This window comes from Arvicola amphibius, chromosome 4 (genome assembly GCF_903992535.2).
Source record: "Arvicola amphibius chromosome 4, mArvAmp1.2, whole genome shotgun sequence".
Lineage (NCBI taxonomy): Eukaryota > Metazoa > Chordata > Mammalia > Rodentia > Cricetidae > Arvicola > Arvicola amphibius.
This window is the reverse complement of record NC_052050.1, coordinates 23,777,299-23,803,022: the sequence shown is the minus strand read 5'-3', so window position 1 is coordinate 23,803,022 and position 25,724 is coordinate 23,777,299. Positions and strand designations below refer to the sequence as shown.

Here is a 25,724-nt window from a genome sequence, read left to right as displayed (position 1 = left end):
GGAGTTCTCTGGTCCTGGCCCAGCTTCAACACCTGGCATGACACTTGTTCTTTCAAGTATTTGTTGAGCTTCAACAGCTATTCTGGAAAGCTTAGATCAATCAATAGACAAGTGATCAAAAGCCCTTTCCTCCCTTCGTGGAGAACTGGAGGAGAGAGTGGCGGTGTGATGAACTCAGACCGCTAAGTGGCAAGCGCCAGTACCACACACTGTTACCTCTGTCAGTAAGGACATTGTCCTTCGGGTCCTTGCAGGCTGGCTTCTGGGCCACCTCTAAGGGACCGTTTTCTCGGGGTCAGACTTCTGACCCATTTCTGTGTGTTTAGGCTCTACTGTTCAGCCTCTCTAGCCTCTGCTCTGTCTGTCAGAGGACGGTGACAGCAGTTCATGAAGCAACAGCGAGTTTGACGAACTAACTCACACAAGCCCTGCTGTTACCTGTCACAGCCGATCTTCCCAGCTACTCTGATTTGGATGCTATCAGCCTCTTGAAACACCATGTTGGACACGTATTCTCTTCTCTCTTTCTCTCTCTCTTGTTTTCCAGACAGGGTCTCTCTGTGTAGCCCTGGCTGTCCTGGAACTCACTCTGTAGATGAGGCTGGCCTCAAACTCACAGAGATCCTCCTGCCTCTGCCTCCCGAGTGCTGGGACTAAAAGCGTTGTGTCTCCACCGCTCGGCACTTGAGTTCTTTTAGCGCACCAGTTTAGACTTCTGACAGGGAACCTTCTGGGTATTTGGTATTCATTTTTCCTTCAGTGCTGCATCTCTCATTTTCCTGTGTGCTTGGTCTCCACTGCTAGTCTCAGTCCTGATCCTGTGCCCATCTGCACAGCTGACTAGGTTCCTCCTGAGTCATCTGTCCCTGGGATCCTCTATGGGAGACTCCAAGGCATGGATTACCTGAAACAAGGGTAATCAGAAACCCTTTAGAAGCCTCCCTGTGGCCCCAGACAGTTCAGTCTGCCAGTCACTCCGGCCTGCTGTGTCTTGCCCCCTCAGCTAGCCTAGGCCGTGTCTGGGAAGTTCCTGACTCCCTTCAGCGGGCAGGGGTTGTCCAAGGATCGGAAAACCCAGAGTGATGTCCGATCTTCTTTCTTTCCGGCAGACACTACCCCAAGCAGTCCTTCACCATGGTGGCTGACACTCCGGAAAACCTCCGCCTCAAGCAACAGAGTGAGCTGCAGAGTCAGGTGAGGGGCGGGCACTCTGTGGCTGGGGGAAGGGGAGGGCCTGTGTAACCGGATTGGGCAAGGGCTCCTGTGGTCTCTGTGAGGCCTGAGATGCTGAAATCCCAGGCCCTGCTGTCTCCCCACCCCCACCTTTCCTCAGTTACTTCACACTTCCTGACTTCTTTGGGGCAGGGAGTGGGGAGGGACGGATACTGTCTACCTACCTGAAGTTGGTTAGAGAAGTGTGGGCATCTGTTTGACTCTGCTAGGGTTCCTACAGCCTGCCTTCTCCAGGAAGCTGTCCTCTGCCTGCCTCTCCTTTTCACACCTGGCACAGAAGGGCTTGGAGCCAACCAGAAACTTGCCAGTCTGGGTTACACAGCCTGTCCTCTGTGACCAGATGTCTGGAAGCCTTTTGCATCCCTAGGAGAGAGGACAGTGTGAAGAGGCCCGTGCTCTGTAGCCTGGCTTTCCTGAGTGGCACAGGCTCCTACAGTAGAGAAGGGGACTCAGAAGATTTTGTCCTTTAGGGATACTGAGCTACAGTGAGCTGGGTGGCCTGGAGCCCTGAGACCTTATTAACAAACCCTGCCTGGAACCAGCCTGCTCTGCCTCAGCAAGGATTAAAAGATTAAATAAGAATACAAGTAAGGGAATTTGCTGGGTTGGCAAGGTGCCAACTGGTGCCAGCTGGGCCACAAGGACTCACTCCTCATCCATGAGAACTGAGGCCTCCTTTGCAGGACTGTTTTTGGTGTTTCTTTTGTTCTGGTTGTTGTTGTTTTGAGATGATTATGTCACGTAGCTCTTTTTAAAAACTTGCCTTTGGCGGGGGTGGGTGGAAAGACAGCTTAGAATCCATGTCATTACAACCTGTGGAACTCCAGCTCTGGTCTCCATAGACATCTGTATTCACATCCAGATAGCCTCATGGAGACACATACACCTACATATAATTGAATGTTAAAAAAAAAAGAAAAAGAAAGAAATTTAGCTGGGCAGTGGTGGCTCATGCCTTTAATCCCAGCGCTTGGGAGGCAGAGGCAGGCGGATCTCCGTAAGTTCGAGGCCAGCCTGGTCTAATAGAGCTAGTTCCAGGACAGGCTCCAAAACTACAGAGAAACCTGTCTTAAAAATCCAAGGCAGAGGCAGGCAAATCTCTATGAGTTCCAGGACAGCCAGGGCTACACAGAGAAACCCTGTCTTGAAAAAAAAAAAAAAAAAAAAGCAAAAGCAAATAAAAAATCATAGAGGGGCTGGAGAGATGGTTCAGTGGTTAAGAGCACTGGCTGTACTTTCAAAAGACCCGGATTCGCCGGGCGGTGGTGGCGCACGCCTTTAATCCCAGCACTCGGGAGTCAGAGGCAGACGGATCTCTGAGTTAGAGGCCAGCCTGGTCTACAAGAGCTAGTTCCAGGACAGGCTCCAAAGCCACAGAGAAACCCTGTCTTGAAAAGCCAAAAAAAAAAAAAAAAAAAGACCCGGGTTCAATTCCCAGCACCTGTGGCAGCTCACAACTGCCTGTAACTCCAGTTCCAGGGGATCTGACACCCATGGCAAAAACACCAACGCACATAACAATCTTAGGAGGGGGCAAAAGAGTGACCTTGAACTTCTTATCCTCCTGTCTCTGTCTCCCAAATTCTGGGATTGTAACTTGTAGCACACCTGCGGCTTTATGGCTTTCCATCCACTACATGAAGGGAACAGTCTCCTCCCTCTTAAAAGACACACAGCAGTCTCCACTGCTGCTGAGAACTTGTGAAACCTAACAAGTGGTGTATACTCCTTTCTTGTCCTTGGTGCAGCTCCAGGGGTAGGTGGTAGCTCCCTTCCTGTCCCTGCTTGGAAAGAGAGTCTCTAAAGAGTTCCAGGCCACACTGAGCCAGGTTGTGGGTCTGGGCTCTGGTCCTTTTCACTCACACACACAGGTGTGGCGTCTTGAGTGTGTGAGCCCTCCAGTGTGTTCCACAGGACAGGCAGCTGCTTGTCCCCCAGCAGTTCCAGGGGAAGTGACCGAGCATAGACTCCAGCTGCCTCCAGTAGGCAAAGAGAGGGGTCAGAGGGCCAGGTGCCTGGGTCAGGCAAGAGACCTTTCTTTTCCTTTCTACATCCTACTCTAAGGAGCAATTCAGCACCCTTGCCCTTGTGAGCCCAAGCTCACCCTCAGCCCTTTTTTCTCCTGGAATCTGACCCCTATGGGGTGGGGCCGATATCAGGAACCAGCCAGCCCTTCCCTTCACCCACCACTGCCTCTGTACATGAGCACCAAGGCTGGGGTTGCAGTTGGGAGGGCTGTTCTGCTCCCCACACTCAGATCTGGACGCTCTGGACTGTATCAGGGGCCTGGTGTAGGCTCCTGCGGGTAAGTAGAAACAGCGTCATTCTTTTAGGTTCTTGGTAAGGGAGAGGCCTGCACACACACACACACACACACACACAATCTGCGTGCAGCAGTGTTCACAAACATGCATGATGTCAAAAAAGGAGGGGCTCCCTCTCTGGTTGTTGGTTTTTTGTTTTGGTTTGGTTTTCCGAGCTTTGGAACCTGTCCTGGAACTAGCTCTGTAGATCAGGCTGATCTTGAACTCACAGAGATTCGCCTGCCTCTGCCTCCTCCAGTGCTGAGGTTAAAGGCGTGCGCCACCACCTGACTGTTGAGTTGGTTTTTTTTTTGGGGGGGGGAGCATGGTCTCATTTCTCTTTGACTGGTCTGGAATTACCTGTGTAGTTCAAGCTGGAATTCTCCTGCCTCAGCCTTCTGGGTGCTGAGATTTTAGATGTGAGCCACCAGTCCTAGCCTAAGAAGGGATTGTCTCTATTATAAAGAAGGGGGCCACTGAGGTTTGGGGAGGTCTTGCTGACATATCTTTGTTATCCAGTCAAGGCCCCTGCTCCCTCTCTGCCTACTGGGAAATCTAATGGCTTATCTCTCAACACCACTTGACCAGGGAGGGCCCCAAGGCAGGCAGATTTTGCGCTTAGCTGGTCGGGCTGGAACTGTTCTATAGGGCTGACTGCCCATCGCACCAGCTTACTGGAGGTTCACCCAGGCTAGCCTCAAACACCGTTAATCCTTCAAGCTCAGCCTCCTGAGGGTTATGTGCCAACATGCCCAGACTAGGGCACTCTGGAAGCTTGCTCTGCTGGGCTGCTGACTAGGTGGGAGCTGGGTAGAGCTTTGGGATGGCGCCACACTGGAGGATCTGCGTCAGTCAACAGAGTGGGAGGCGAGGGCGTTGACCTTCTCCACTGGGGGCACAGCTCTATTCCTGGACCCGGGGACCTGGAGGAGGATGCACAAAGCCAAGAGCCTGGTCCCCTTTGCAGCGTGTGTCTCTCCCACCTCCTACCATCTGTGCAGTCTGAGGCTTTTTTCCCCCCCTTTCCCCCTCATAGTTTTTTTTTCCACCTCTGTGAGTGGTGAAATGGGGACTACAGAGACCCATTTGCCGAGACGCTGGGGGAGGGGCCTGCTGTGAGGCTTGGAAGAACAGGCCTGCTTTGGCTGGCTTGGCTGGCTTGGCTGGCTTGGCTATAGGACTGTGGCTGCTGGAGGGGGTAGGGCTCGTGAGAGCTTTGTGTGGCTGGCTGGAAGAAAAGTGGGAGCCTTCTGCCCCTGTGCTGCCCCACCCCAGCAGGGTGTCATGGACTCCTTCCAGGGCTGGCTCCTTCCTGGCCTGGCTTCGTATGTCCGTTCTTCTTCCTTTGGGGAGTTGCCCCGGACCATTTCAGCTTTGTTTCCCCACGGCTATATTGGTTCCCAAAGTGGCACTTTGGCTGTTTGGGATATCTGTAACCTCTCCAGCCCCACAACTGCCTAGAAATGACACTTGTCCCCAGGTCCCCTCTTCTTACTTGCACCCCACCAAACGGAGGCAGCAGCTTTGGGGTGGGGCTGGGTAGAGGATGTGTGTGTGACTGAGTCCGGGCCCTCTCCCAGGCAGAAGTGCTGGGAGTGTCTCTCTGGGTTTTTTTCTTCCTTGTCACCTTCATAGAGTGTTTCAGGAAATGCCCTTGAGGGGCGGGAAGTGTGTGGCGGGTGCTTCCCGCCACTCTTCTTGGGTCCTATGACCAGCACTAAAGTGGCACACCCCGAAGAGTGTCCCTGTTACTAAGTGTGGTAGGCATCTATCTGTGATCCCCAACTAAAGAACTAGGGAGAAAGCTCCAGTGGCAAATACCTTGCCCCCTCAAGTAATCGGGACCCAGATAAAAAATGCCGGAGTAGTTGGTTCTTGCTTGAAATCCCTCTGCTGGGAGCCCAAGACCCATGGATTCCTGGGACTCTGTCCTGATTGGTGAGCTTTGGTCTATAAGAAGCCCTGTCTCAAAGGAGGAGGAGGGGTATCCGTGAGGAAGCATCTGAGGTTGTTCTTGTGTGCTGGATGTATGCGCGTGCGTGCGTGTGCACACTGAGCATGAACATGCACACATACGTGTACATGAATCTTCTAAAGATGCTCTACTAATAGTCTGAGCCAGTCCTGGAGGTGCACACACTGAGGATTGACAAGCCTAGGCTATGTACTGAGGCCTTACCTCATTCTCACCAGAGCCCGCAGCCTAAGGCTGAATCTTAAATTGCTACCACTAGCTGTGACTTGGGGTTAGTTATTTAACCACCCTGCCACGGGGCCGCCCTGTGTAAAGTGGGGATCATCTCCCCCGGGGTTAGCTGTGGGAATGGTAGTATGTGTTAGGTGTTTGCCACTCTTGGCGCGGTGCCAGGGCTTGATAAATGTTTTCTTTTTTTTTTTTTTTTGTTTTTTTTGTTTTTTTTGTTTTTTTGTTTTTTTCGAGACAGGGTTTCTCTGCAGCTTTTTTAGAGCCTGTCCTGGAACTAGCTCTTGTAGACCAGGCTGGTCTCGAACTCACAGAGATCCGCCTGTCTCTGCCTCCCGAGTGCTGGGATTAAAGGCGTGATAAATGTTTTCTTTTACTGTTCTCTCTGAAGGGAGAGGAAATGGATGCAATGACTGTGACCTCCCCCTCCCCCCCTAGCTCTGACCTTTTAGGAGCTCTTTGCATCTGTGGGTCTGATGTAAATAAAACGCACTTGATTTTTTGTTAGAAGGGAACTGGTTACATAGTGTGGGTCCAACACAAAAATGAGGTCATTGCATTGCAGTGCGGAGGAATGGTGGGTAGAGTGTTTCTGTGTTTTTTAAGACATTCTCAATACATATCCCCCGCTGGCCTCGGGCTTACCCAGGAGACCCTGGAACTCAGAGAACTGCTTGCCTCTGTCTGGAGTTAAAGGTGTGCACATGCCCCCATCCCCACACCCCTCTTTTTTTGAGAGAGAGACAATACAGTGTCTTGCTACATAGCTAGGCTGGCCTAGAACTTTCGGTTTGGCCCAAGCCTCTCTAGGATGACTGTGTGCTACCAGGCCTGGCTCTTTACGCTGGATCATGGTTGGATGATGTATATGGCTTACTTATCCGGTAAACACTGGTATGTTCCTGCTCTCAGCTGGGATCAATGAGAGGTAACCAAACCTGCCCGAGAAAGGTAGAGCTTCATGGACACCGGCGGTCTGGGCGTCATGCCCTGTGCTGTGGTGGGAATTTCCAGAGAGGGAGGCCCTGGCAGCACCAAGCAGGGATGGAGTCATCTGGCCAAAGTTCAGGCTCTATTGTAGCCAAACTGACAACTGGGCTGAGTGACCTGGCAGACTCTGTCCCCACTGCTTCCTTGTCACAGCTGGTGAGACATCCAGACAAATGCAGGCCCTCCTGTGTGGGTGAAGGGAAAGTCTATTCCGTTAAGGCCAGAAGCCTTAGGTAGGGCCACTCGTGCTTCAGAACGAGTGGACCTTAGAGACTGGCTAGCCAGCTTTCCTTCCCTGCATCCCAACCTCAAGAGGGGACCTGGCTTGCCTTGGGACCTGTAGCCACACTTTGTGGCACCCAGTTAGGGCGGAATGGATGATCCGTCCAGTGAGGCGGAAAGGCCATTCCTAAGCCTGGGAACCAGCTGATGTCATTGCAGTGTTGCCATGGTAATTGTTCCCTGAATTAGGGGCCTGGCCCTTGCAGAGCAGAGCCAGGAAACTGGAGGGAGCTGGATTTGGCCTTGGGTCAGCATGTTGGCGTTGGTGTTGACAGCGCCTGCACACTTGCCCTCATGCGGTGTGCGACACAGCACTTCTGCCTCAGTGCTGGCGCCACCGACGATTGCCCATTTTACAGATGTGGAACCTGAGACTTCAGGGGTTAAGCCACCGGTCCAAGATTATGCGGGAGGTTCTGGTTCTGGGCCAATATTTAGTGACAGGAAAATCTCCTGTCTTTTTTTTTTTTAAATATATTTATTATATACACAATGTTCTGCCTCCATACATGCCCACGTGCCAGAAGAGGGCACCAGATATCATTACAGATGGTTGTGAGCCACCATGTGGTTGCTGGGAATTGAACTCAGGACTTCCCGAAGAGCAGTCAGTGCTCTTAACCTCTGAGCTATCTCTCCAGCCCCAAATCTCCTGTCTTTTGACATGAAGGAGAGAGAATCTGATCTCATTGTCTAAACTGGGCTGGCCTCAAACTCATGATCTTCCTGCTTCTACCTCTATTCATAATGTTACAGGCATGCGTCCCCAAACCCAGCTGTGTGCATGCGTGTGCGTGCTTGTGTATGCATATTTTAAAACGGTCTCATATAGACCAGGCTGGCTTCAAACTGACTTTGATATGTCTCTACTATCTATCTATCTGTCTGTCTGTCTGTCTGTCTGTCTATCTATCATCTATCTATCTATCTATCTATCTATCTATCTATCTATCTATCTATCTATCTATCTTTCTATTTATCTACCTATCCACACACACATCCTAGATTGTCCTTGAACTCTTTTTTTTTTTTTTTTTTCCTCCCAGACTGTTTGTGTAACAGCCCTAGCTGTCCTGGAACTCTGTAGACCAGGCTGGCCTCAGACTCACAGAGATCCACATGCCTCTGCCTCAGGAGTGCTGGGATTAAAGTCGTGTGCTGCCACTGCCCAACGTCCTTGAACTCTTACCTTCCTCCACCTTCCAAGTGTCATGACTGTAGGCATGTATTGCCATCCCTGACATTTCTCATGTTTTAACCAGTATCTGTGACGGCTCTTTTTACAGGAATCTACGGCTAGGTGGGACCCTTCCGGGTTTCTGCACCCTTCATTTTCCATTTTTCTTCTTTTTCCAGATGTCTCTTTCTGAAGAGCTTTCTAGTGGTCATGTGATATTTCAGGCCTTCCTAGGAGGGCGAATGTTAGGCATCCACCTAACAGCCATCTGGGTGGCCTGGGCCAGAACCTTTCTCCTGTAGCTTCAGGCGTCTTTCCTAAGCCTGTCAGTCCAGGTTCATTTCCTTGTCTCATGTGAACCCACTGCACTCAAACTGCCAGATATTTTTGGTCTCTAGATACATCTTAATCTTGCTGGTTGAATGTTGGATGACAGGCCTGAGCTACCAAACCGGTTTAGGCTTTTTTTTTTTTTTTTCTGCATCAAGAGGAAGGATGCACTAAAATTGTGATCCTGACCATGGAGGACCAGACAGAGCACACAAACTGTAAATCCTTCCTGGGACAGCTCAGTGTGTGACCGGTGACTCCAGGCCTGGGAGCTGCTTGGACTTCCTGGAAACTCCCAACATCCTGGCCGCTCTGTCCTGGGCTGACCCGTTTCAGGATAGTGCATCCCCTGTAGAGGAAATCCAGGCAGCTGGTGCAGCTGGAACAGACACTGAGGTGGAACCGTGGATATTCGAAGCCAAGAAACAGTTCTCTGTCCTGCAAGTGTTTCCCAGCCTCTGTTCTGTTTTCTAAAATCCCCAGGGAAGGACAAGCTGTTCCTTCAGTGTCAGGGAAGTCCTTCCTGTAGTATATCCTGAGCGCCTCTAGTTTTCCACAGAGTTCTTAAGAGAAGGGGCAGCAGTGGCATGGTGGGCTCTCCCCAGAGCTCGTACCCCTGATCTGATCTGAGGTTCTGCCTGTGCAGCTGTCTCTCTGTCCTGTGGTTTTCTCCATTTTGGCAGGCTCCAGGAAGTTGTTCAGTCTTGTCATTGATGATGGGGTCATCACTCTCCTGCCCAGTGGTTTTGTTCTTTGGCACAACCCTTGCCTAGTTGGTTGCTGAAAAACTCCCTCACACTCTTGGTGGGTTCCGCCACATTGTGGCTGGGTTGTGGGCTGCTGAATCCTCAGATTTGGCAAGGACTTTCTTATAGTTCTAGGCAAGAGGAGTAGAATGTTAGGAGTCAGGTGTCCAGGAACCTCAGGACATTTGCTGCTAAGTCATGTGACCTCAGGCTGGAGAAGTGACTTTGTGTGTGTGTGTGTGTGTGTGTGTGTGTGTGTGTTTCGAGACAGGGTTTCTCTCTAGCTTTGGAGCCTGTTTTGGCCTCAAACTCACAGGCATCCACCTACCTCTGCCTCCTGAGTGCTGGGATTAATGGTGTGCGCCACTATTGCCCACAGAGACATGACCTTTTTTATAAAACGTGTGTGTGTGTGTGTATGTGTGTGTATGTATGCATTGCTGGGCAGTGGTGGCACACACCTTTAATCCAGCTCTCTGGAGGCCAGCCTGGTCTATAGAGTGAGTTCCAGGACAGCTAGGGCTATACAGAGTAACCCCGTTTCTAAATCAAAAACAAACAAAAAGGTATTTTATGTATCTGGGTGTTTTGCCTGCCTATTGTGTAACATGTATCTGCCCTGTTCCCTCAGAGTAGAAGGCCCCGGAGCCCTTGGAGCTGGAGTTACAGATGATTGTGAGCCACCACGTGGGTCCTAGGAATGGACCTGGGTTACATGTACCCGAGAGGCAGTCTGGTGTCTTTTTTGAATGAATGGTTTATTGGTCACATGTCACACTTTAGGGAAAGTGAGTAACTCCCAGCGAATGAATCTAACTCTCTAGTTCTAGGTTGATGCCACGACTATCTGGATAGCCACTCACAGCGAGTAGATCCATGGCTATCTGGATAGCCACTCACAGTGAGTAGATCCACGGCTATCTGGATAGCCACTCACAGTGAGTAGATCCACGGCTATCTGGATAGCCACTCACAGCGAGTAGATCCATGGCTATCTGGATAGCCACTCACAGTGAGTAGATCCACAGTTATCTGGATAGCCACTCACAGCGAGTAGATCCATGGCTATCTGGATAGCCACTCACAGTGAGTAGATCCACGGCTATCTGGATAGCCACTCACAGTGAGTAGATCCACGGCTATCTGGATAGCCACTCACAGCGAGTAGATCCATGGCTATCTGGATAGCCACTCACAGTGAGTAGATCCACAGTTATCTGGATAGCCACTCACAGCGAGTAGATCCATGACTATCTGGATAGCCACTCACAGTGAGTAGATCCACGGCTATCTGGATAGCCACTCACAGCGAGTAGATCCACGGTTATCTGGATAGCCACTCACAGTGAGCAGAGTTGGTATAAGCAGGTTGCAAGTCCTATGCAAGCCCATTGCATAACAGGCCACCATGTCCCCTGCTGGGGAAAGGACAGCTGCTCAGGGCATCAATTATACTTAGCCAGGTCAACCAGGATGTCTGGCACTCAGGGGTCACCAAATTCACTAAGGTCAGAGCCAGGCAGAGGCATGGGATCCTGGTGGAAAATCCATCCGTTCATTAGAAAGGGTCCCTTGTCATTAGAGTTCACGGCTTGTGTACACTGAGGTACACTGGAGACCAGAGTCTCCCAAGCTGCCCGGAGTTCATCTTTACAGACTTCTGGGTTTGTTTGTATGTGGGTTTTTTTCCCCCTTTTTTTCTTTGGTCTTTGTTTTTTTGTTCTTTTCAAGACAGGCTTTTTCTATAGCTTTTGAGCCTGTCCTGGAACTCTCTCTGTAGACCAGGCTGGCCTCAAACTCACAGAGATCCACCTGCCTCTGCCTCCCGAGTGCTGGACTGCCCGGTAAGATAGGGTCCCCCTTATGAAGCCCTGGCTGTCCTGGAGATCACTATGTTGACTAGACTGGCCTTAAACTCACAGAGATCTCCCTCCTCTGACTCTGAAGGGCTGGGATCAAAGGCATGGACTACCGTGCCCAGATGTTTTCTGGTGTCAGCATGTTCTGATGGCAGGACTTTGAGCAGAAATGCCTCCATCTTTACTTTGTGTTCTAAGTGCTCACTGCAGGTCCTCTGGAAGAGCTGATAGTACTCATAGCGAACAAGCCATCTCTCAGGCCCCAAGAAGTTGCTGCTTTATGGGCATTCAGTGTGTGACCTTCCCTCAGAGCCTTCTAAATATGTGGTTGTTATTGCTCTGACCCTTTCTGCCTCAAGCTTCTGCTTTCTATGGGGGTTTCTGCCTCAGGCTGGGCATTGCTTAGCCTCACATTCCACCTGACCCCAGGCTTTTCTCTGCCCTCTTGGCCTCCAGGTGCGCTACAAGGAAGAGTTTGAGAAGAACAAGGGCAAAGGCTTCAGCGTGGTGGCAGACACACCCGAGCTGCAGAGAATCAAGAAGACCCAGGACCAGATCAGCAATGTGAGCTTCTGCCCCCTGTTACCCAAGCTGCCCTCCTCTCTCATCTGCTGCCCAGGAAAGCCTGTGCCATGGTGGCTTGAATAGAGGAAGGGAGAAGTGCAGGCTCCCAAGTGCCTTTTCTTTGCTCCCCCTCTTTGCTAGGCATTCTGCCCAAGTGGCATTTCCTCCTTAAAGAGACTGGCCTTTTAGTGTGTGTGTGTGAGTGTGTGTGTGAGTGTGTGTGTGTGTGTGAGATCTCCCACTCTCTAGAGCAGGCGCGCGCCCCCCCCCCTCCCGCTCAGCGCTCAGCGCCTGGGCATGGTGGGGATCAGAATGCAGATCAGATGTTTGCTTTAGCACCAGGGTCAAAGCTGGGGTTGGGGGGTTGAGCCTCCCGTCTGCCTCTGGTGCTAACACTGCAGTCATTTCCGCCCTCCCTCGCCAGCCTCCCACCTCAGCTTGCTCTTCCTTCCTGTGTGAAAACCCAACTGGCGCTGCCCTCCGGCCCTACACCCCCCTCCAAGCCTTTTCAGGCCGGAGCTGGGGCTGGTCACCAGTGTCTGTTGGGTGTCAGCTGTTAGATGGGCGGGCGTGGAGAGTGGGTGGTGTGGTGACAGTCTCTGGTGGTCCCTCAGAGCATCTGGGGCTAGAGAACGGGCCTCAGTTTCCTCCTTTGCATAGCCACAGACTAGCAGCTGGGGTGGCTCTGGGCTTGCAGAGGCCTGACTTGGTGTACGTGGGAGTCGGGTGCTGCCGTGAGTGACGTCACAGAGTACGGGCACGTGCCTGGGCACAGAACTTTAGAACGTGCCCAGTCAGCTGCAGCAAGACTCTATAAATGAAGGACGAGGCAGGCCGTTGTCCTTCTGTCTGTAACAGGAAAGGGTCCACCAGGTGCCCCTGTCACTCTGGGCCGAGGGACTGGGGATGGGTGGATAGGATCCAGATTCAGCCCGCCTAAACTCCCACCCTCTAGGTTCTACAACCCTCTCCATCCTGCCACCCTCATAAGCTAGCTGGGCTGTGCCCCTGGTGAGCTACAGTGGAGGGTCAGGGAGATTCCATAAACACGGGGCCGAGGCAGAACTACCTCTGCCCAGGGTAATAGCTTTCAAATTCTGCCCTCTGACTAGAAAAAAACATTTCCTTTGTTTAGTGGTACATGCCTGTAATCTCCGCTCTTGGGAGGCTGAGGCAGGAGAGTCATGGATTTAAAGCCTCTCTGGAGGTTGAGGCACAGATCAAGAGGCTGAAGCCATGCCTGTATGAAACAAAGAAAACTTCCTGAAGGAGTACTGAGGATGTAGTTTCGTGGTGAAACATTCACCCAGCATGCATCGGGCCCAGAGTGCCCTCCTAGCACCAAAAAGAGGAAAAAAGGAAACCACTGTCTTGAATAAGTGCTTTGTACTTGGAGTGCTCATTCAGATACTTTCTGTTCTTGTTTCATAAAACAAAAACGCTAGGGACAGTCTAGCCAAAAGTGAGTTTTACAACCCAGTTGTAGAGCTGAACTCTAAAATGAATGGCCTGAGGACATGGACTGCTTCTCCTGGGCTGGACAGTGAGCCTCAGATTGTTTCAGGCCCCGTCTGGTCCCCAAGAAACCCTCTTACGTTGCTCTCTTCCAGCCTGAGCCAGACTCACAAGCCCTGGAGTTTCCTTTCTGGCTCAGACCACACAAAGGGCCAAAGGGTGTGTCAGGGAGCTCTCCCTAGATGGAAGGAAGGGAAGTGGTCTAGTCTTGGGTGATTGGGAAACCGTGGAATGGCTCACGGGGCTGGAATCTGTAGCTTTGTGTCCTGAGATACCTCCAGGCGATGCTGCCAACTTCTGGGGCATTCTTTCCTGTGAGTTTGGAGACTCAGGTGAGACCAGTGAAGCCCTGGTCTTCCCTGCATCCCATGCTGGGAGGTTTCTGACACCCAGTCTGTTTCACCTGCCCTCCTGCACCCTGCTGTCGCACATTGGAGGCATTAATACCTGAGGAGTTCTGGTAACCTGCCCTCCTGCACCCTGCTATCGCACATTGAATGCATTAATGCCTGAGAAGCTCTGGTAACAAAAAACTGGCTGTGTCCAAGATATCCACACGGGAGCTAGATAGCATCTTATCAGCCACCTCAGGGCTGCAATTAGCTGATTGTCCTGGTTCTGAACTGGGGGAGGTACCTTGAACCTGACCTGGGCTTTCAGGGCCACCAGACGGAGCCTGAGCTGGGAGGACATTAGAAGCCTTTGCTTAAAGTCTGTCTCTGTCAGAGCCCCCACAGTCAGCTGGGCTGTAGCTCGGTGGTAGAGCACTTAGCATGCACAAGGACCCGTGGGTTCAGTTTCCTCCCTGTACGCACAAAGGGTCCCCGGCTATCATAGGGCACTTGGTGAAAATGTAGGCTTTCTGTTTCCCCAGCATTCTGGTTTGGCACCCCTGGCCTGGAGCCGGAGATTCAGCATTGTAAAACACATCCCCTGGCTTACTGTGAGCCTTACTGAGAGAGAGTTGTCACTTCAACTCAAAAGGTTTCACCAGCCCCTCAGTCAGAGAACGCCAGGCCTGGCTGTGTCCCAGAACCCTGAGGGAACTTTAAACCGCAAGCAGAACTGTGACTAAGCTGTGCCAACCTCCAGCAGAACTCTGGGAAGGCTGCTGCTCAGAGCCACCCTGGAGTGTGGTTCGAAAATAACATCCCTGTGTGTGGCTTGTCCTTCCCAGATTAGCACCTAATGACAGGTTCCCAAAGGTCAGACTGTCCTATGGATGGAGCAGTTAAAAACCAAGTGTCTGTTCTCCTGGGATGGTGAATTTGCTGTGTAAGGCGAGAGGGTGAGGGAGACGTGGGCATGCCGGCTGGCGTGAGGGCTCCCGTCTTGCCCGTTCACAGTTGCTGGACTGCTCTGAGCTTTAGTTTACTCCTCTGTAAAAGTAAGAGTAGTCATGTGACTGCAGGGGGCATGCGGAGGGCATGCTCAGGGAGCTATATCAGTGATGTTCAGAGGCAGAGCTAGCTCCTCTACACTGAGAAAATGTGGTCCGCTCTGTGGCAGACTGGAGTTAGCATGGATGAGGCCAGGAGCGCATCTCCAGGAGAGAGGGGGAGAGGAGGGAGGGAACTGTAGATCTCTTACAATTCTGTCTTCCTGGACGTGTGCCCTGGCCTTGTGCTGTGTACAGAAGCTTAAAGTTCACATACGTGTTTGCTCCAGATTGCTCAGGACTTTATTAATTTTAAAAAATAGTTTATTATAAATTTGATCAATAAACAAGATCCTAATCAATTTTTGGAGGTCCTGTGTCGGCTCCACAGGACCAAAAAAAAATATAGTTTATTTATTCTTATTTTATGTGCATTGGTGCTTTTCCTGCCTATATGTCTGTGTGAGGGTGTCATATCTTGGAGTTACAGACAGTTGTGAGCTGCCATGTGGGTGCTGGGAATTAAACCCGAGTCCTCTGGAAGAGCACTCAGTGCTCCTAACCACTGAGCCATCTCTCCACTCTTGCTGAGGACTTTAATGAATGAGAAATGGCTTTTTGCTGAAGCCTTTTGTGGGAGCCTTGTTTCCCTTGTTCACACGCCTGTACCTCCAGCCCCGATTTTGTGTATTTATTTCTCCCCGTTGTGAGCCGAGCCACATTGTCACAATGACAGAAACAGCTCCTTCTCTCACTGTGCACATCAAGGCTAGGGGTGTCGAGCCATGGTAGAACACTTGCCTTCCGTGCGTGAGCTCTTGGGCCTAATCTTCAGTGCCACTTAAAGAAAAAGAAAAAAGCCAGGCGGTGATGGTGCACGCCTTTAATCCCAGCACTCAGGAAGCAGAGGTGGGTGGGTCTCTGAGTTTGAGACCAGCTGTCTCAGGTGGGGTGGGACATGAGTCTCTGATTGGAAGCCATATTACATGGTGGTTCAGAACTAAGGTTCTTAGGTTAGTAGTAGGTTCTGTTGTAGCCTGTTTATCTTCCCTGTCTCTTCAGGAATGAAGACAGTGATAAAATGCTATTCTTGGGCTAGGGGAGAAAAGTAAAGGAGTAATATATTAGGGGGCAAACTAGGACTTCACCCCGCCTCCCTCACAAAAGGGCAGGCTTATGAGAGCAAGCCGATTATTCCATTTACAGTGTGATGTTATGGCTAAGCCATGACGCGGCGTCATGTGGGGGACAGACATGTGGCCAGTCAGACTTTTCCACCGCAGCCAGGAAGCAGGTGCTTCAGAAAGCAGAACATAAGCCAGCGAGCCTTGGAGGGGACCCTACCTAGTCACACAAGGGCTTGACCAATAAGAGTCGTTCAGCCCTAGTCAATAAACCCACATGCGTGGAGACCTCATGGGACAATAGATGACTGCTTCCTTCCCTAGAGGCCCTGGACCTCGCCTGTCCTCATTTGCTCTTTCTCTGAGTTTGAGGCCAGTCTGGTCCATAGAGAGTTCCAGAACAGCCAGGGTTAAAAACCAAAAAAAAAAAAAAAAAAAAAAAAAAAAAAAAAGAACTGTGGGGAGCACTTACTGCTCTTGCAGAGAATCTAATTTGGTTCCCAGCACCCACATGCTGGCTCACAATCACCTGTAACTCCAGTTGCAGGAGATCCAATGCCCTCTTCTGAGGCACCAAGCATGTGGCATGTGACAAAACACTCAAACACTCACACACATAAACTAATAGAGTTAGAGGAAAGCGAAAGGGATCGGAGCCACAAGTGAGTCACTGTCACCGGCCCCTCTGGAGGATGCTGCTTTGCCTGTTTGCTTAAGAAACTTCTAGGTGGGCCAGGAGCAGTCACGCAGCTTCCCTGTTTTGCCGGAGAGGAAGTAGAGGTAGTGGCCAGCCTGAGCAGGGTCTCGCTTTTCAGCCATTATGCCCCATGCTTCCCCTTCTTGTTTGCAGGTCTAGGTCCTCCCATGGGGAGGGTAATCCTCTGATCATCCCCCATTTTGAGGGGGCTGGAGGTACCCTCAGTGTTTGGGCAGAAGAGAGGTGTGCAGTCAGCTCTGCCCCGCGCTTGTTCTCAGGCCAAGTCCTGTCTGTCTACCTGGGACTTTGTCCCCGGTGTCCGCTGTCCCAGTGAGATCCCATCATAGAGATCTCCAAGCCCTCCTCCCTCCCCTCCTCTCTGAAATGAAAATGAAAGTGTGTCTCCGTCTTGAATTATCGCTTACTTAGCTTGTGTGTTGTGGAGGTCAGAGGACACCTTGAGAAGCCAGCCCCCTGCTTATAGTTTAGGGTGACTGTTGTCCGGGCCAGGGAGATAATGCGTGGGATGCTTTTATGACCTTGGTGTGAAGAGCTGTGCAGATGTTAAGGTTGTCAATATTTCTGTTTTTCGCTTTTTCAAGACAGGGTCTCTCTGTGTAGCCCTGACTGTCCTGGAACTCGCTCTGTAGACCAGGCTGGCCTCACAGAGATTCACCTGCCTCTGCTTCCAGTGTGTGCCACCACTGCCTGATTTGCCAATATTTATTGACAGTGGCAAATGGCATCTGTGGGTCAAGGAAGGATGAAGACGTCTTGTCCTCAGGCTGCTACTGTTCACCATGCCTGAGCCTTTGGGATCTAATCTTATACACATCTTCCCTGTTGGGTCCAGAGCTCACTGTTTAGACCAGACTGGTCTTCAAAGTTTGTGGCATCCTCCTGCATTCACCTCCTGAGTGTTAGGTTTGTAAGCGTATGTCACCATGCCTAGCAGCACGGAATGACTTCTAAGGAGTACGGTGGGTGGAGCTAACGTGGAAATACAGGTGTCCACGCACCTGCCTAAGGAACTGATGGGCATCCCCAGGACTACATGGGAGTAGGTGGTACTGCTGCCTCCCTTATGAATGAAGACACGAGGCAGTAGTAAACAGTGCAGGTTGCCTGTCTTTCAAGAATGAGTTATGGGCGGGGCCTACTACCATGTGAGCCTATAGGACAGTGATGGGTCCCTGTGTTCCCCAAGAGCCCTTGTTGTGGAGGAGGAGCTGTGGGCCCAAATGCATTTTTTTCTTTCCTTTTTTTTGGTTTATTATTTTTTGTTTGTTTGTTTGTTTGTTTGTTTTTTTCAAGACAGGGTTTCTCTGTGTAACAGCCCCTGGCTGTCCTGGAACTTGCTCTGTAGACCAGGCTGGCCTCGAATTCACAGAGATCCGCCTGCCTCTGCCTCCCAAGTGCTGGGACTAAAGGCCTGCACAACCACTGCCCAGCTTCCACACGCATTTTTAAAGCTCCCTTTCACCCCATTGATAACACAGAACCCCACTCAGGGAAAAACTTTCATGCACGGCCATCTGCTTTGCAGCCACCAGCTGGAACCCAGGGCTTAGATGCAGACCTGTTCCCTCCTTGGCCATGGAGCAATAAGGAACTGGAGCTGAAAGGATTCCCCCTTTACCCTGCTTCTGTGCATGCCTCAGGCTAGGTGGTATTAGGGGTTTACCCCGTGGAGTTTGAATCCAGCCAGAGCCGGCTGCCTTATCCACCTCTCACCATCTGGGCGTGAAAGGGAGAGGTCTTAGTCTCCACCCAAACTGAGAGTGAGCAGCTCCCTGCCTCTAGCTGACACTCCTCCCACACTCCATGCCAGCTGTGCCCTGGCCAGCCCGGACTACAGTAATAACCATTATATTTAGCCAGTGGTGGTGATCCAGGTGATCCCAGTTGGCCACAGCTCCGTGCCTCTTGCCAACTGTGCACAGAGAATGCTAGGAGAGGGGGCAGTAGAGAAGGTGAGGGGAGTGGATAGTCACAGCCCTCACCAGGACTCCAGAGCCAGGGCTCCGCGTCTTCCTTTTCTTTTTTCTTTTTTAGAGGTTTATTTATTATGTGTACAGTGTTCTGCCTGCAGGCCAGAATGAGGGCACCAGATCTCATTACAGATGGTTGTGAGCCACCGTGTGGTTGCTGGAAACTGAGCTCAGAACCTCTGGAAGAGCAGTCGGTGATTTTAACCTCTGAGCCATCTCTCTGGCCCCACTTCTTTCTTTTCTGTCTTAAGAAAATAAGCGGGCTTTGCCCAGCTCCCTTACTCCTCTCCACTGTCATTCTCCAGAGTCAGGAAAGGGCAGGGCAGGGACCTGGTAAACAAGCAAGGAATAGCCTCCTAGGCAGGGCTGAGGCCTCTAGGACACAACAGTCACCGCACTCCAACCCTGGGGCCTTCTGTCCCCTTGCTTGGTCTCCCCACCAGAGAGAGCGGGAGGTGAGGGTGTGTCCCCGAGGGTGCGGGAAGCACACTTAGAACCTTTGTACCTGCCTGCCGCGTCGATAGTTTGCGTGTGCACATTTTCCAGGATACACTCTATCAGTACAGTGCTGTTTCGGTGTCATCCTTAAAGGAGTACGCGCTCTGTGAGGACTGGCTAACGTCGCTCGAGGGAGTATTCTGCCAGTCTTTTGTCAAGCACAGGGGCTGGCACAACTGTTGTGTCACATTCCGATCCTGTAAAATGAGCAGGCTGTGATAGTAACCCACGTGTGCCACAGGGCTTGACCATAGGGAGAACCTAAGGTGTGACTCCGGTGGTTAGGATTGACCATAGCGGGAGCTAGAAAGGTTCAGCCCCTCCTACACGCTCCCTCCTCCCTCACCTTCTTGCTCTCTCTGTGTAGCCAAGGATGGTCTTGAACTTTTGCTCGTTTTGAGATCGGGTCTCACTGTGCAGTCTTAGTTATCCCGGAACTGGCTATGTAGACCAGGCTGGCCTCACACTCAGATCCACCTGGCCCTGCCTGCCAGGTGCTGCTGTTAAAGGCATAGACCATGGCTGATTTGGTGCAGAATGTGGGGCTTTGTGCATGCTGTAATAGACCAAGCACTTCATCAACTAAAATATAGAACCAGCCCTCAAGAGACAAAGCCGGTCCTTGCATGAACTTGGCTCTTACCTCATTACCCCTGTAGTAACTTGTAGCATACACCTCCGCAATCCATTTTAAGGAGGTTTAGCTGAGCCAGGAAGCAGGTGAACATCTGTTGAGTTCAAGGGCAGCCTGGTCTATGTGCTGAAACCTTGTCTCAAAAGAAAAAGAAAGGAGGGAAGGAAGGAAGGAAGGAAGGAAGGAAAACAAGAGAAGTTTACCTGAGGCTTTTAAGTTACTTGGTTACTAAGACAGCTGTCTGTAGCTCTTTAGGAGTCTCTTACATTCTGTGTGTGTGTGTGTGTGTGTGTGTGTGTGTGTGTAAGGGTCTCACTGTGTTGCTCAGACTGGCCTTTAGTTCCCAGCTCCTCCCTCCTGCCTCAGTTGCTAGGATGATGGATAGCATACCTAGCTTGAGTGGCAATGGGAGAGGACTGGTTGGCTGGCAATGGAGCCCTTTATCCGTTCCTTCTGCACTGCAGATCAAATACCATGAGGAGTTTGAAAAGAGCCGCATGGGGCCGAGTGGAGGTGAAGGGGTGGAGTCAGAGCGCCGAGAACCCCAGGACAGCAGCAGCTACCGGAGGCCAGCGGAACAGCAACAGCCACATCACATCCCAACCAGTGCCCCAGGTGAGTGCTAGCCTGGGACCTGAGCCCGAGGGAGCTCTGGGCAGGGGAGTGGGGCAGTGAGAAAGTGGCTGCACACACACAGGCATCCGTGTGTGCCTGTAGAACTGTTCCCCAGAATCACATTGCCGTCTCTGCTCAGGGTGTGAGTGCAGGGGATCTGGGAAAGTGGTCCCAGTATGAGGGGCGTACAGCTCTCATGAAGGTCCAAGACCCTAATGAACGTGCACGCCTAGGCATCAAGCCTTTGTGGGGGGTTGCTGAACAAGGCTGGTGTGGGATTGAAAAGTCATGCCTTTGGCTTCCTAGGGCCTGGGGGATGGACTTGGGAAGACACAGAATTCCTGAGTCCTCTCTCTTCCATCTTCTAGCTTATCAGCAGCCCCAGCAGCAGCAGCTGACTCAGTCCTATGGGGGCTACAAGGAGCCTGCAGCCCCTGTCTCCATACCGCGTTGTGCCCCAGGTGGCGGCGGGGTGAGTATCTGTCTGGACTGGGGAGACCCTGGGCTAAGAGAGTTCATCACAGCTGTATGCATCTGTGTGTGGGCTCACACACAGACACACACACACACACACACACACACACACACACAAGGATAAAAGTGTAGAGCACTTGCCCAGTATGCAAGTTAGGGTTCTGTTCCCAGTACCGCGTCCCTTTCCCCTAGAAATGTACTTCCAACTTTTGTGTCCCTGCGTGGGCGGGAGGTCCCCTTGTTGAGCCAGGCCTATCGTAGGACCCATCAGTTTTTTTTCTGGATGAGAAAATGAGCAACAGAAAGACGCTGGCAGTCCTGGGTGTGAACTTGCTTGCCTTGATGTTCTAGGGTACCTCCCACTAGGGTGCTCTAGGCTGATCTCCCTGCTGGGCGCCTGGGCATTCAGAGCAGTTCATGTCAGAGTGGAAGCCAAATAAACTAGCCTGGGATGGGTGGCACCGAGAGGCTGGGTGAAAGCTCAGATAGGGAGTGGACTCTACTGCACACACAGCATGGCAAGGGCTCTCGAACAGCAGAGTCAAGCTGTAGCATTTCCTGACAGTCCTTATTAGAGCAAGAAAGGAAATGGTACAGGGGAGCAGCAGGTACAAAGGCCCTGTGGCAGAGCATCCTTGAAAAGTCCAGTATCCTTTGGGAAGGTCCAGGTTCCTGGAGACTGGAAAAGGAAGCAGATGAGGTCAGGCCCTTTGGGGACTTGGAAGCCAGGGGGACGGAAGCCTTTGTGACCAGTGCGCTTGACTCTTGCTTCATGAAAATCACCCTGGGAGTTGGATAGGGGTGTAATCTCAGCACTTGGGACTATGAGGCAGGAGACTTACTGTAAGTTCAAGGCTAGCCTGGTTATATAGCTAGGTATTATTTCAAAATTTGGGGTTTTTTTTTTTGGGAGGATTTTTGTTTTTTGGTTTTGGTTTTTTTGAGACAGGGTTTCTCTCTGTATCCCTGACTGTTCTGGCACTTGCTTGGTAGACCAGGCTGGCTTTGAACTCACAGAGATCCTTCTGGCTCTGCTTCCCAAGTACTGGGATTAAATTAAAGGCATGTTTAGTTTTTTTGTTTTGTTTTGTTTTTGTTTTTTTAAAGACAGAAAAGAGAAAGTTCTCCCTGGTGCCTGTGTGGGGAAAGATGTGGTAGCAGCCTGAGGGGGCTGGTGTGTTGAAGCATAGCCATAGGCTGTAACAGGCAGCTCCACTGGAGAGAAGGACACAGTCAATAGACGGACAGGATCTGTTGGCATGTCGTGATAGATTTAGAAGGCAGAATCTCTGAGATGCTTTTGTCCCCTACTTGGGACTGAAGTCAGACTAATAATTGTTTTGAAAAGAAAACATTAGCCAGACGGTGGTGGCGCACGCCTTTAATCCCAGCACTCGGGAGGCAGAGGCAGGCGGATCTCTGTGAGTTCGAGACCAGCCTGGTCTACAAGAGCTAGTTCCAGGACAGGCTCTAAAGCTGCAGAAAAACCCTGTCTTGAGAATCAAACCCAAGACCCGAGCATACCAGGGGTTTTATTTCAGACAGCTATGTAGCCCAGGCTGGCCTTGAACTCAGGATCCTCCTGTCTCAGTCTCCTGAATACTGAGATTAAAAATTCTGATACCACGTCCAGTGTAGCATATCACGTTTTATTTGATTTTTGTATTTTGGATACAAGGTTTCTCTGTGTAACTTTGGCTGTCCTGGAACTTGCTCTGTAGACTCAGACTCACAGAGATCTGCCTGCCCCTGCCTCCCGATTGCTGGGATTAAAGGTGTGCGCTACCACCGCCTGAGGTCCCTGAGGGGTAGAGAGAGACACGGGGTCTGGGAGCCACTTGATCGAGCACTTATCTGGCACCCGTGAAGGTCTGAGTATGGGAGAGCCCCCACCCAATCCCCAGGCTGACTGTTGACTGTGCTCCCCAGAAACGGTACCGAGCCGTGTACGACTACAGTGCTGCTGACGAGGACGAGGTCTCCTTCCAGGACGGGGACACCATCGTCAACGTGCAGCAGATCGATGACGGCTGGATGTACGGGACCGTGGAGCGCACCGGCGACACAGGGATGCTGCCAGCCAACTACGTGGAGGCCATCTGAGCCCTGCCTGTGCTACCCCATCCTCTGTCTTCAATGCATTCCATGGCATCACATCTGTCCTGGAGCCTGACCCACCCACCCTTCAGTGTCTCTGTCTTAAGACCTGCGACTGCTTCCTCATTCCCACCCTCCTTCCAGCTTCATTTGCCAACCCAAGCCTTGCTCTGCCACTCTGTCTCGGGCTCCTTCCTCTGGCAGATTTTCCCTTGGACCAACCGACTGATTGATTTTTCTCTCTGGATGGAATAGGCTGGGCACTCTGGGGAGGGAAGGATTGTTCTGGGGAGGGTGGGCTCATAGGGCTGGACTGAAATGGGAGACCCATTAAAGAGATCGAATAGGCTAGGCAGGCATAGTGGCACATAGCTTTAGTCCCAGCACTTGGGAGACAGAGACAGCCAGATCTCTGAATTCAAGGCCAGCCTGGTCTACATCGTGAGTTCCAGGACGACCTGAGCTATGTGGTGGGACCCTGTTTGGGGGAGGGGAGGATTGGTTACCTTCCAGCTTCACTTCCTGCCTTAGGCCCTTCAGAACCCCTGGCCTAGCTCCCTTGACACCCTACATCCTAGGGCTGGGATGAGCCCCATACTCCTCATACCTCCAGATGGGGTTCTGCACATTCCCTGAGGGTAGGTATTAGGCCTCATTTATGTTGGGACCAATGTGGTGAGTTTACCTTTCGGCTAGTCCGCCCTCCTGACCCTGTATGTGTTCCTTCACACACTGAGTGTGCTGTCCTGCCCACACAAACCTAGGGTGGCCAAAGAGCTCCTCCGGAAACACAGCTTGGGTCCAGTTCTTGCCTTAGTTCTAGGGGCAGCAGCAGGAAGGAGGGAACAGGGTGTTCTCCCGGGCCTGTTTGCTTACCACCTCCCCCAGCCTCCAGGAACTCTCTTTATCTCCCTGGCTGGGAGCCTGCTGTGAAGGGTAGAGCAAGGGAAGCCTTTGGGACTTGAGTTAACTGAGCTGTTCCTTCCTGCTCCCCTGGGAAGAGGTCCCTGAGTCTCCTGTGGCCTTCCATCCCTGGAACAAGGCTGGGCTTGTAGCTCTGCAAAGCCAGAAAGTGAAAACAGTCTCCCGGCCACACTGGAGGCCCCTTCCTTTCTCTCACTCACTGGGGAGGTGTGAGAAGGCTTTCCTGTCCTTGTGTCTGAGGCTACAGAGCACAATAGGACCAAGTCACCCACACTGTAGCATCTCCCTCCTGTCCTTGGAGCCAGGGGGAGAGAGTCCAGGGCTCCACAACTGGCAGGCAGCACCATCTCTGGACCGGTGCTAAACTCAGGTTCCTCCTTTGCACCTGGGGCCTGGGACAGTCCTCATGTGGCTTCGTTCATCTCTCCTGGGTCTCCTGACTCATCTTCCCTTGCAGTCTCCTATCAGGTCCCTTTGCACACAGACCGTGCTACAGATGAGGTTTGAACCTGAAGGCACTGGTCAGGTCAGCGATGTCATGGTCAGGACAACCTGTGAGGGCTTGCTAGATGAGCTAGTGACCACCCTCCTTCCTGGTCACCTTTCCTTCTGACCCTAACCTGGGTGACCCCAGGCATGGGGAGAGTCCTGCCGAAGCATCAGGAGCCCCCGGGGAGGCGTCAGCCAGTCCATTCCATTTCTTTTTGATCTCAAAGCACAATGCGGTTCCAGGGACCAGAGGTCAGGGACTTGCTCTCGAAGGGCCTGTGCTTGGGAGGTGCCCCAAGCTTGGTTCCAGTCAGCTGAGCCTCCTTCCCAACATGTCAAGCTAGCTGCTCTTCTATTGCCCTAGAAATGGGGGAGACTCTCACACGCCCGCCCGCAGAGGGAAGAGGAACTATCTATTGGTGCTGAGGGCCCCAGCTGGAGTCCATATTCTTTTCCAGAAGCATCCACCCCCAGAAGAGCACAGGATCCCCAAACCCACGTCTCTTCCTTCAGAAAGGTCCTTCAGCCAATCAAAACCCAGGAAAAGAAAGGCACCTTGGCTAGACTGTGAACTTAACTTTTGTGGGCCAATCCTGCAATGCAAGAAGCCCCGTGGTGAGGGACGTGAACTCTCCCCACACCGCTTCCTGTTTTCCGCCCTCACGTTCCTCCAGGGAACATTTTCTTTGTTAATAGCTGGACACAAGATAAAAAGTACCACCCCACAAAGCCTGTATTTAAAAGGAAACAGAAGTGACCCTGTGAAATTTGCCTCTGTCCAACATTTCATCTGTGTGTGTGCGCGTGCGTGCGTGTGTGTGGTGTGTGTGTGAAGCCACCCACTCATCTTTTATATGGGGTTGTCATCTTTGGTCTGTTTGGTCCCCTTCCTCCTGGCCTTGTGCTCGGGATCAGTTCTTTCTGGCCTGTTATGAATCTGAACATTGACTTGAACCACAAAGGGAATCTTTATCCTGGTGACGCAAATAAAAATCTAATTTTTACCTGCGACTGGGCTTCCTCTTTGGCTCTAAAAGTAACTTCTGTGTGTGTCCTGTCTGCTCCCCCACAGTGAGCCCAGGTACCCCTCAAAGAGGATTGACCCAGAAACCAAAGGATGGCTGGCTCTTCATCAGGCCTGCCCCGCCCTGAGGATGTGGCCCCGCCCTCCATGCCCCGCCTTGAGGATATGGTTCCGCCCTCCAGTGTTTTCCACCAGTGATGCCCTGGGATACCGTTCAATTGCACGCAAGGTTGGCGCACGCAAGGCCAGCTTTCCCTGTGTTCTGAGATCCCTCATTCTGTCCCCCCGTTAAGCATCTTCCTCCCTCCTAGCCAGGCTACTCAGGGTCTGTTGTTGGGCTCATTCAAGTTCCTGGTGTCTGGCTATGGGAAGGAGCATTCGAGGCAGCCAGTGAGCTCAGCCCAGCTAGGCACAGTCTAGCCCAGTGTGTCCCACCACGTTTGAAGTGTAAAATGCTAGCAACTAGGACACTACACAGTGCAGCAGAGCCTGGATAAACCCTCCATCAGGTGGCCTGGCAGGCAACACAAGGCAGTCTTCGCGCTTTTCTATTTCCTCTCAGCGGTGTGATGGATGG

At 51.8% G+C, this 25,724-nt stretch overlaps 1 protein-coding gene across 3 annotated transcripts in view; it reads left to right on the top strand.

The window, feature by feature from the left end:
- The window catches only part of Lasp1 (LIM and SH3 protein 1), a 39,853-nt gene extending 14,721 nt beyond the window's left edge, over positions 1 to 25,132 (top strand). For 2 of the 3 annotated variants that reach the window (XM_038326355.2, XM_038326357.2), the window contains exons 3-7: positions 1,110 to 1,194; positions 11,580 to 11,687; positions 19,989 to 20,139; positions 20,508 to 20,611; positions 22,543 to 25,132. In XM_038326355.2, coding sequence (XP_038182283.1) covers positions 1,110 to 1,194; positions 11,580 to 11,687; positions 19,989 to 20,139; positions 20,508 to 20,611; positions 22,543 to 22,716 — 622 coding nt within the window. In that variant the 3' untranslated portion in view covers positions 22,717 to 25,132. Of the gene's footprint in view, positions 1 to 1,109; positions 1,195 to 11,579; positions 11,688 to 19,988; positions 20,140 to 20,507; positions 20,690 to 20,737; positions 20,786 to 22,542 lie in introns of those variants that run through there. The other variant, XM_038326356.1, reaches the window with a different exon arrangement.
- The last annotated feature ends 592 nt before the right edge of the window (positions 25,133 to 25,724 follow it).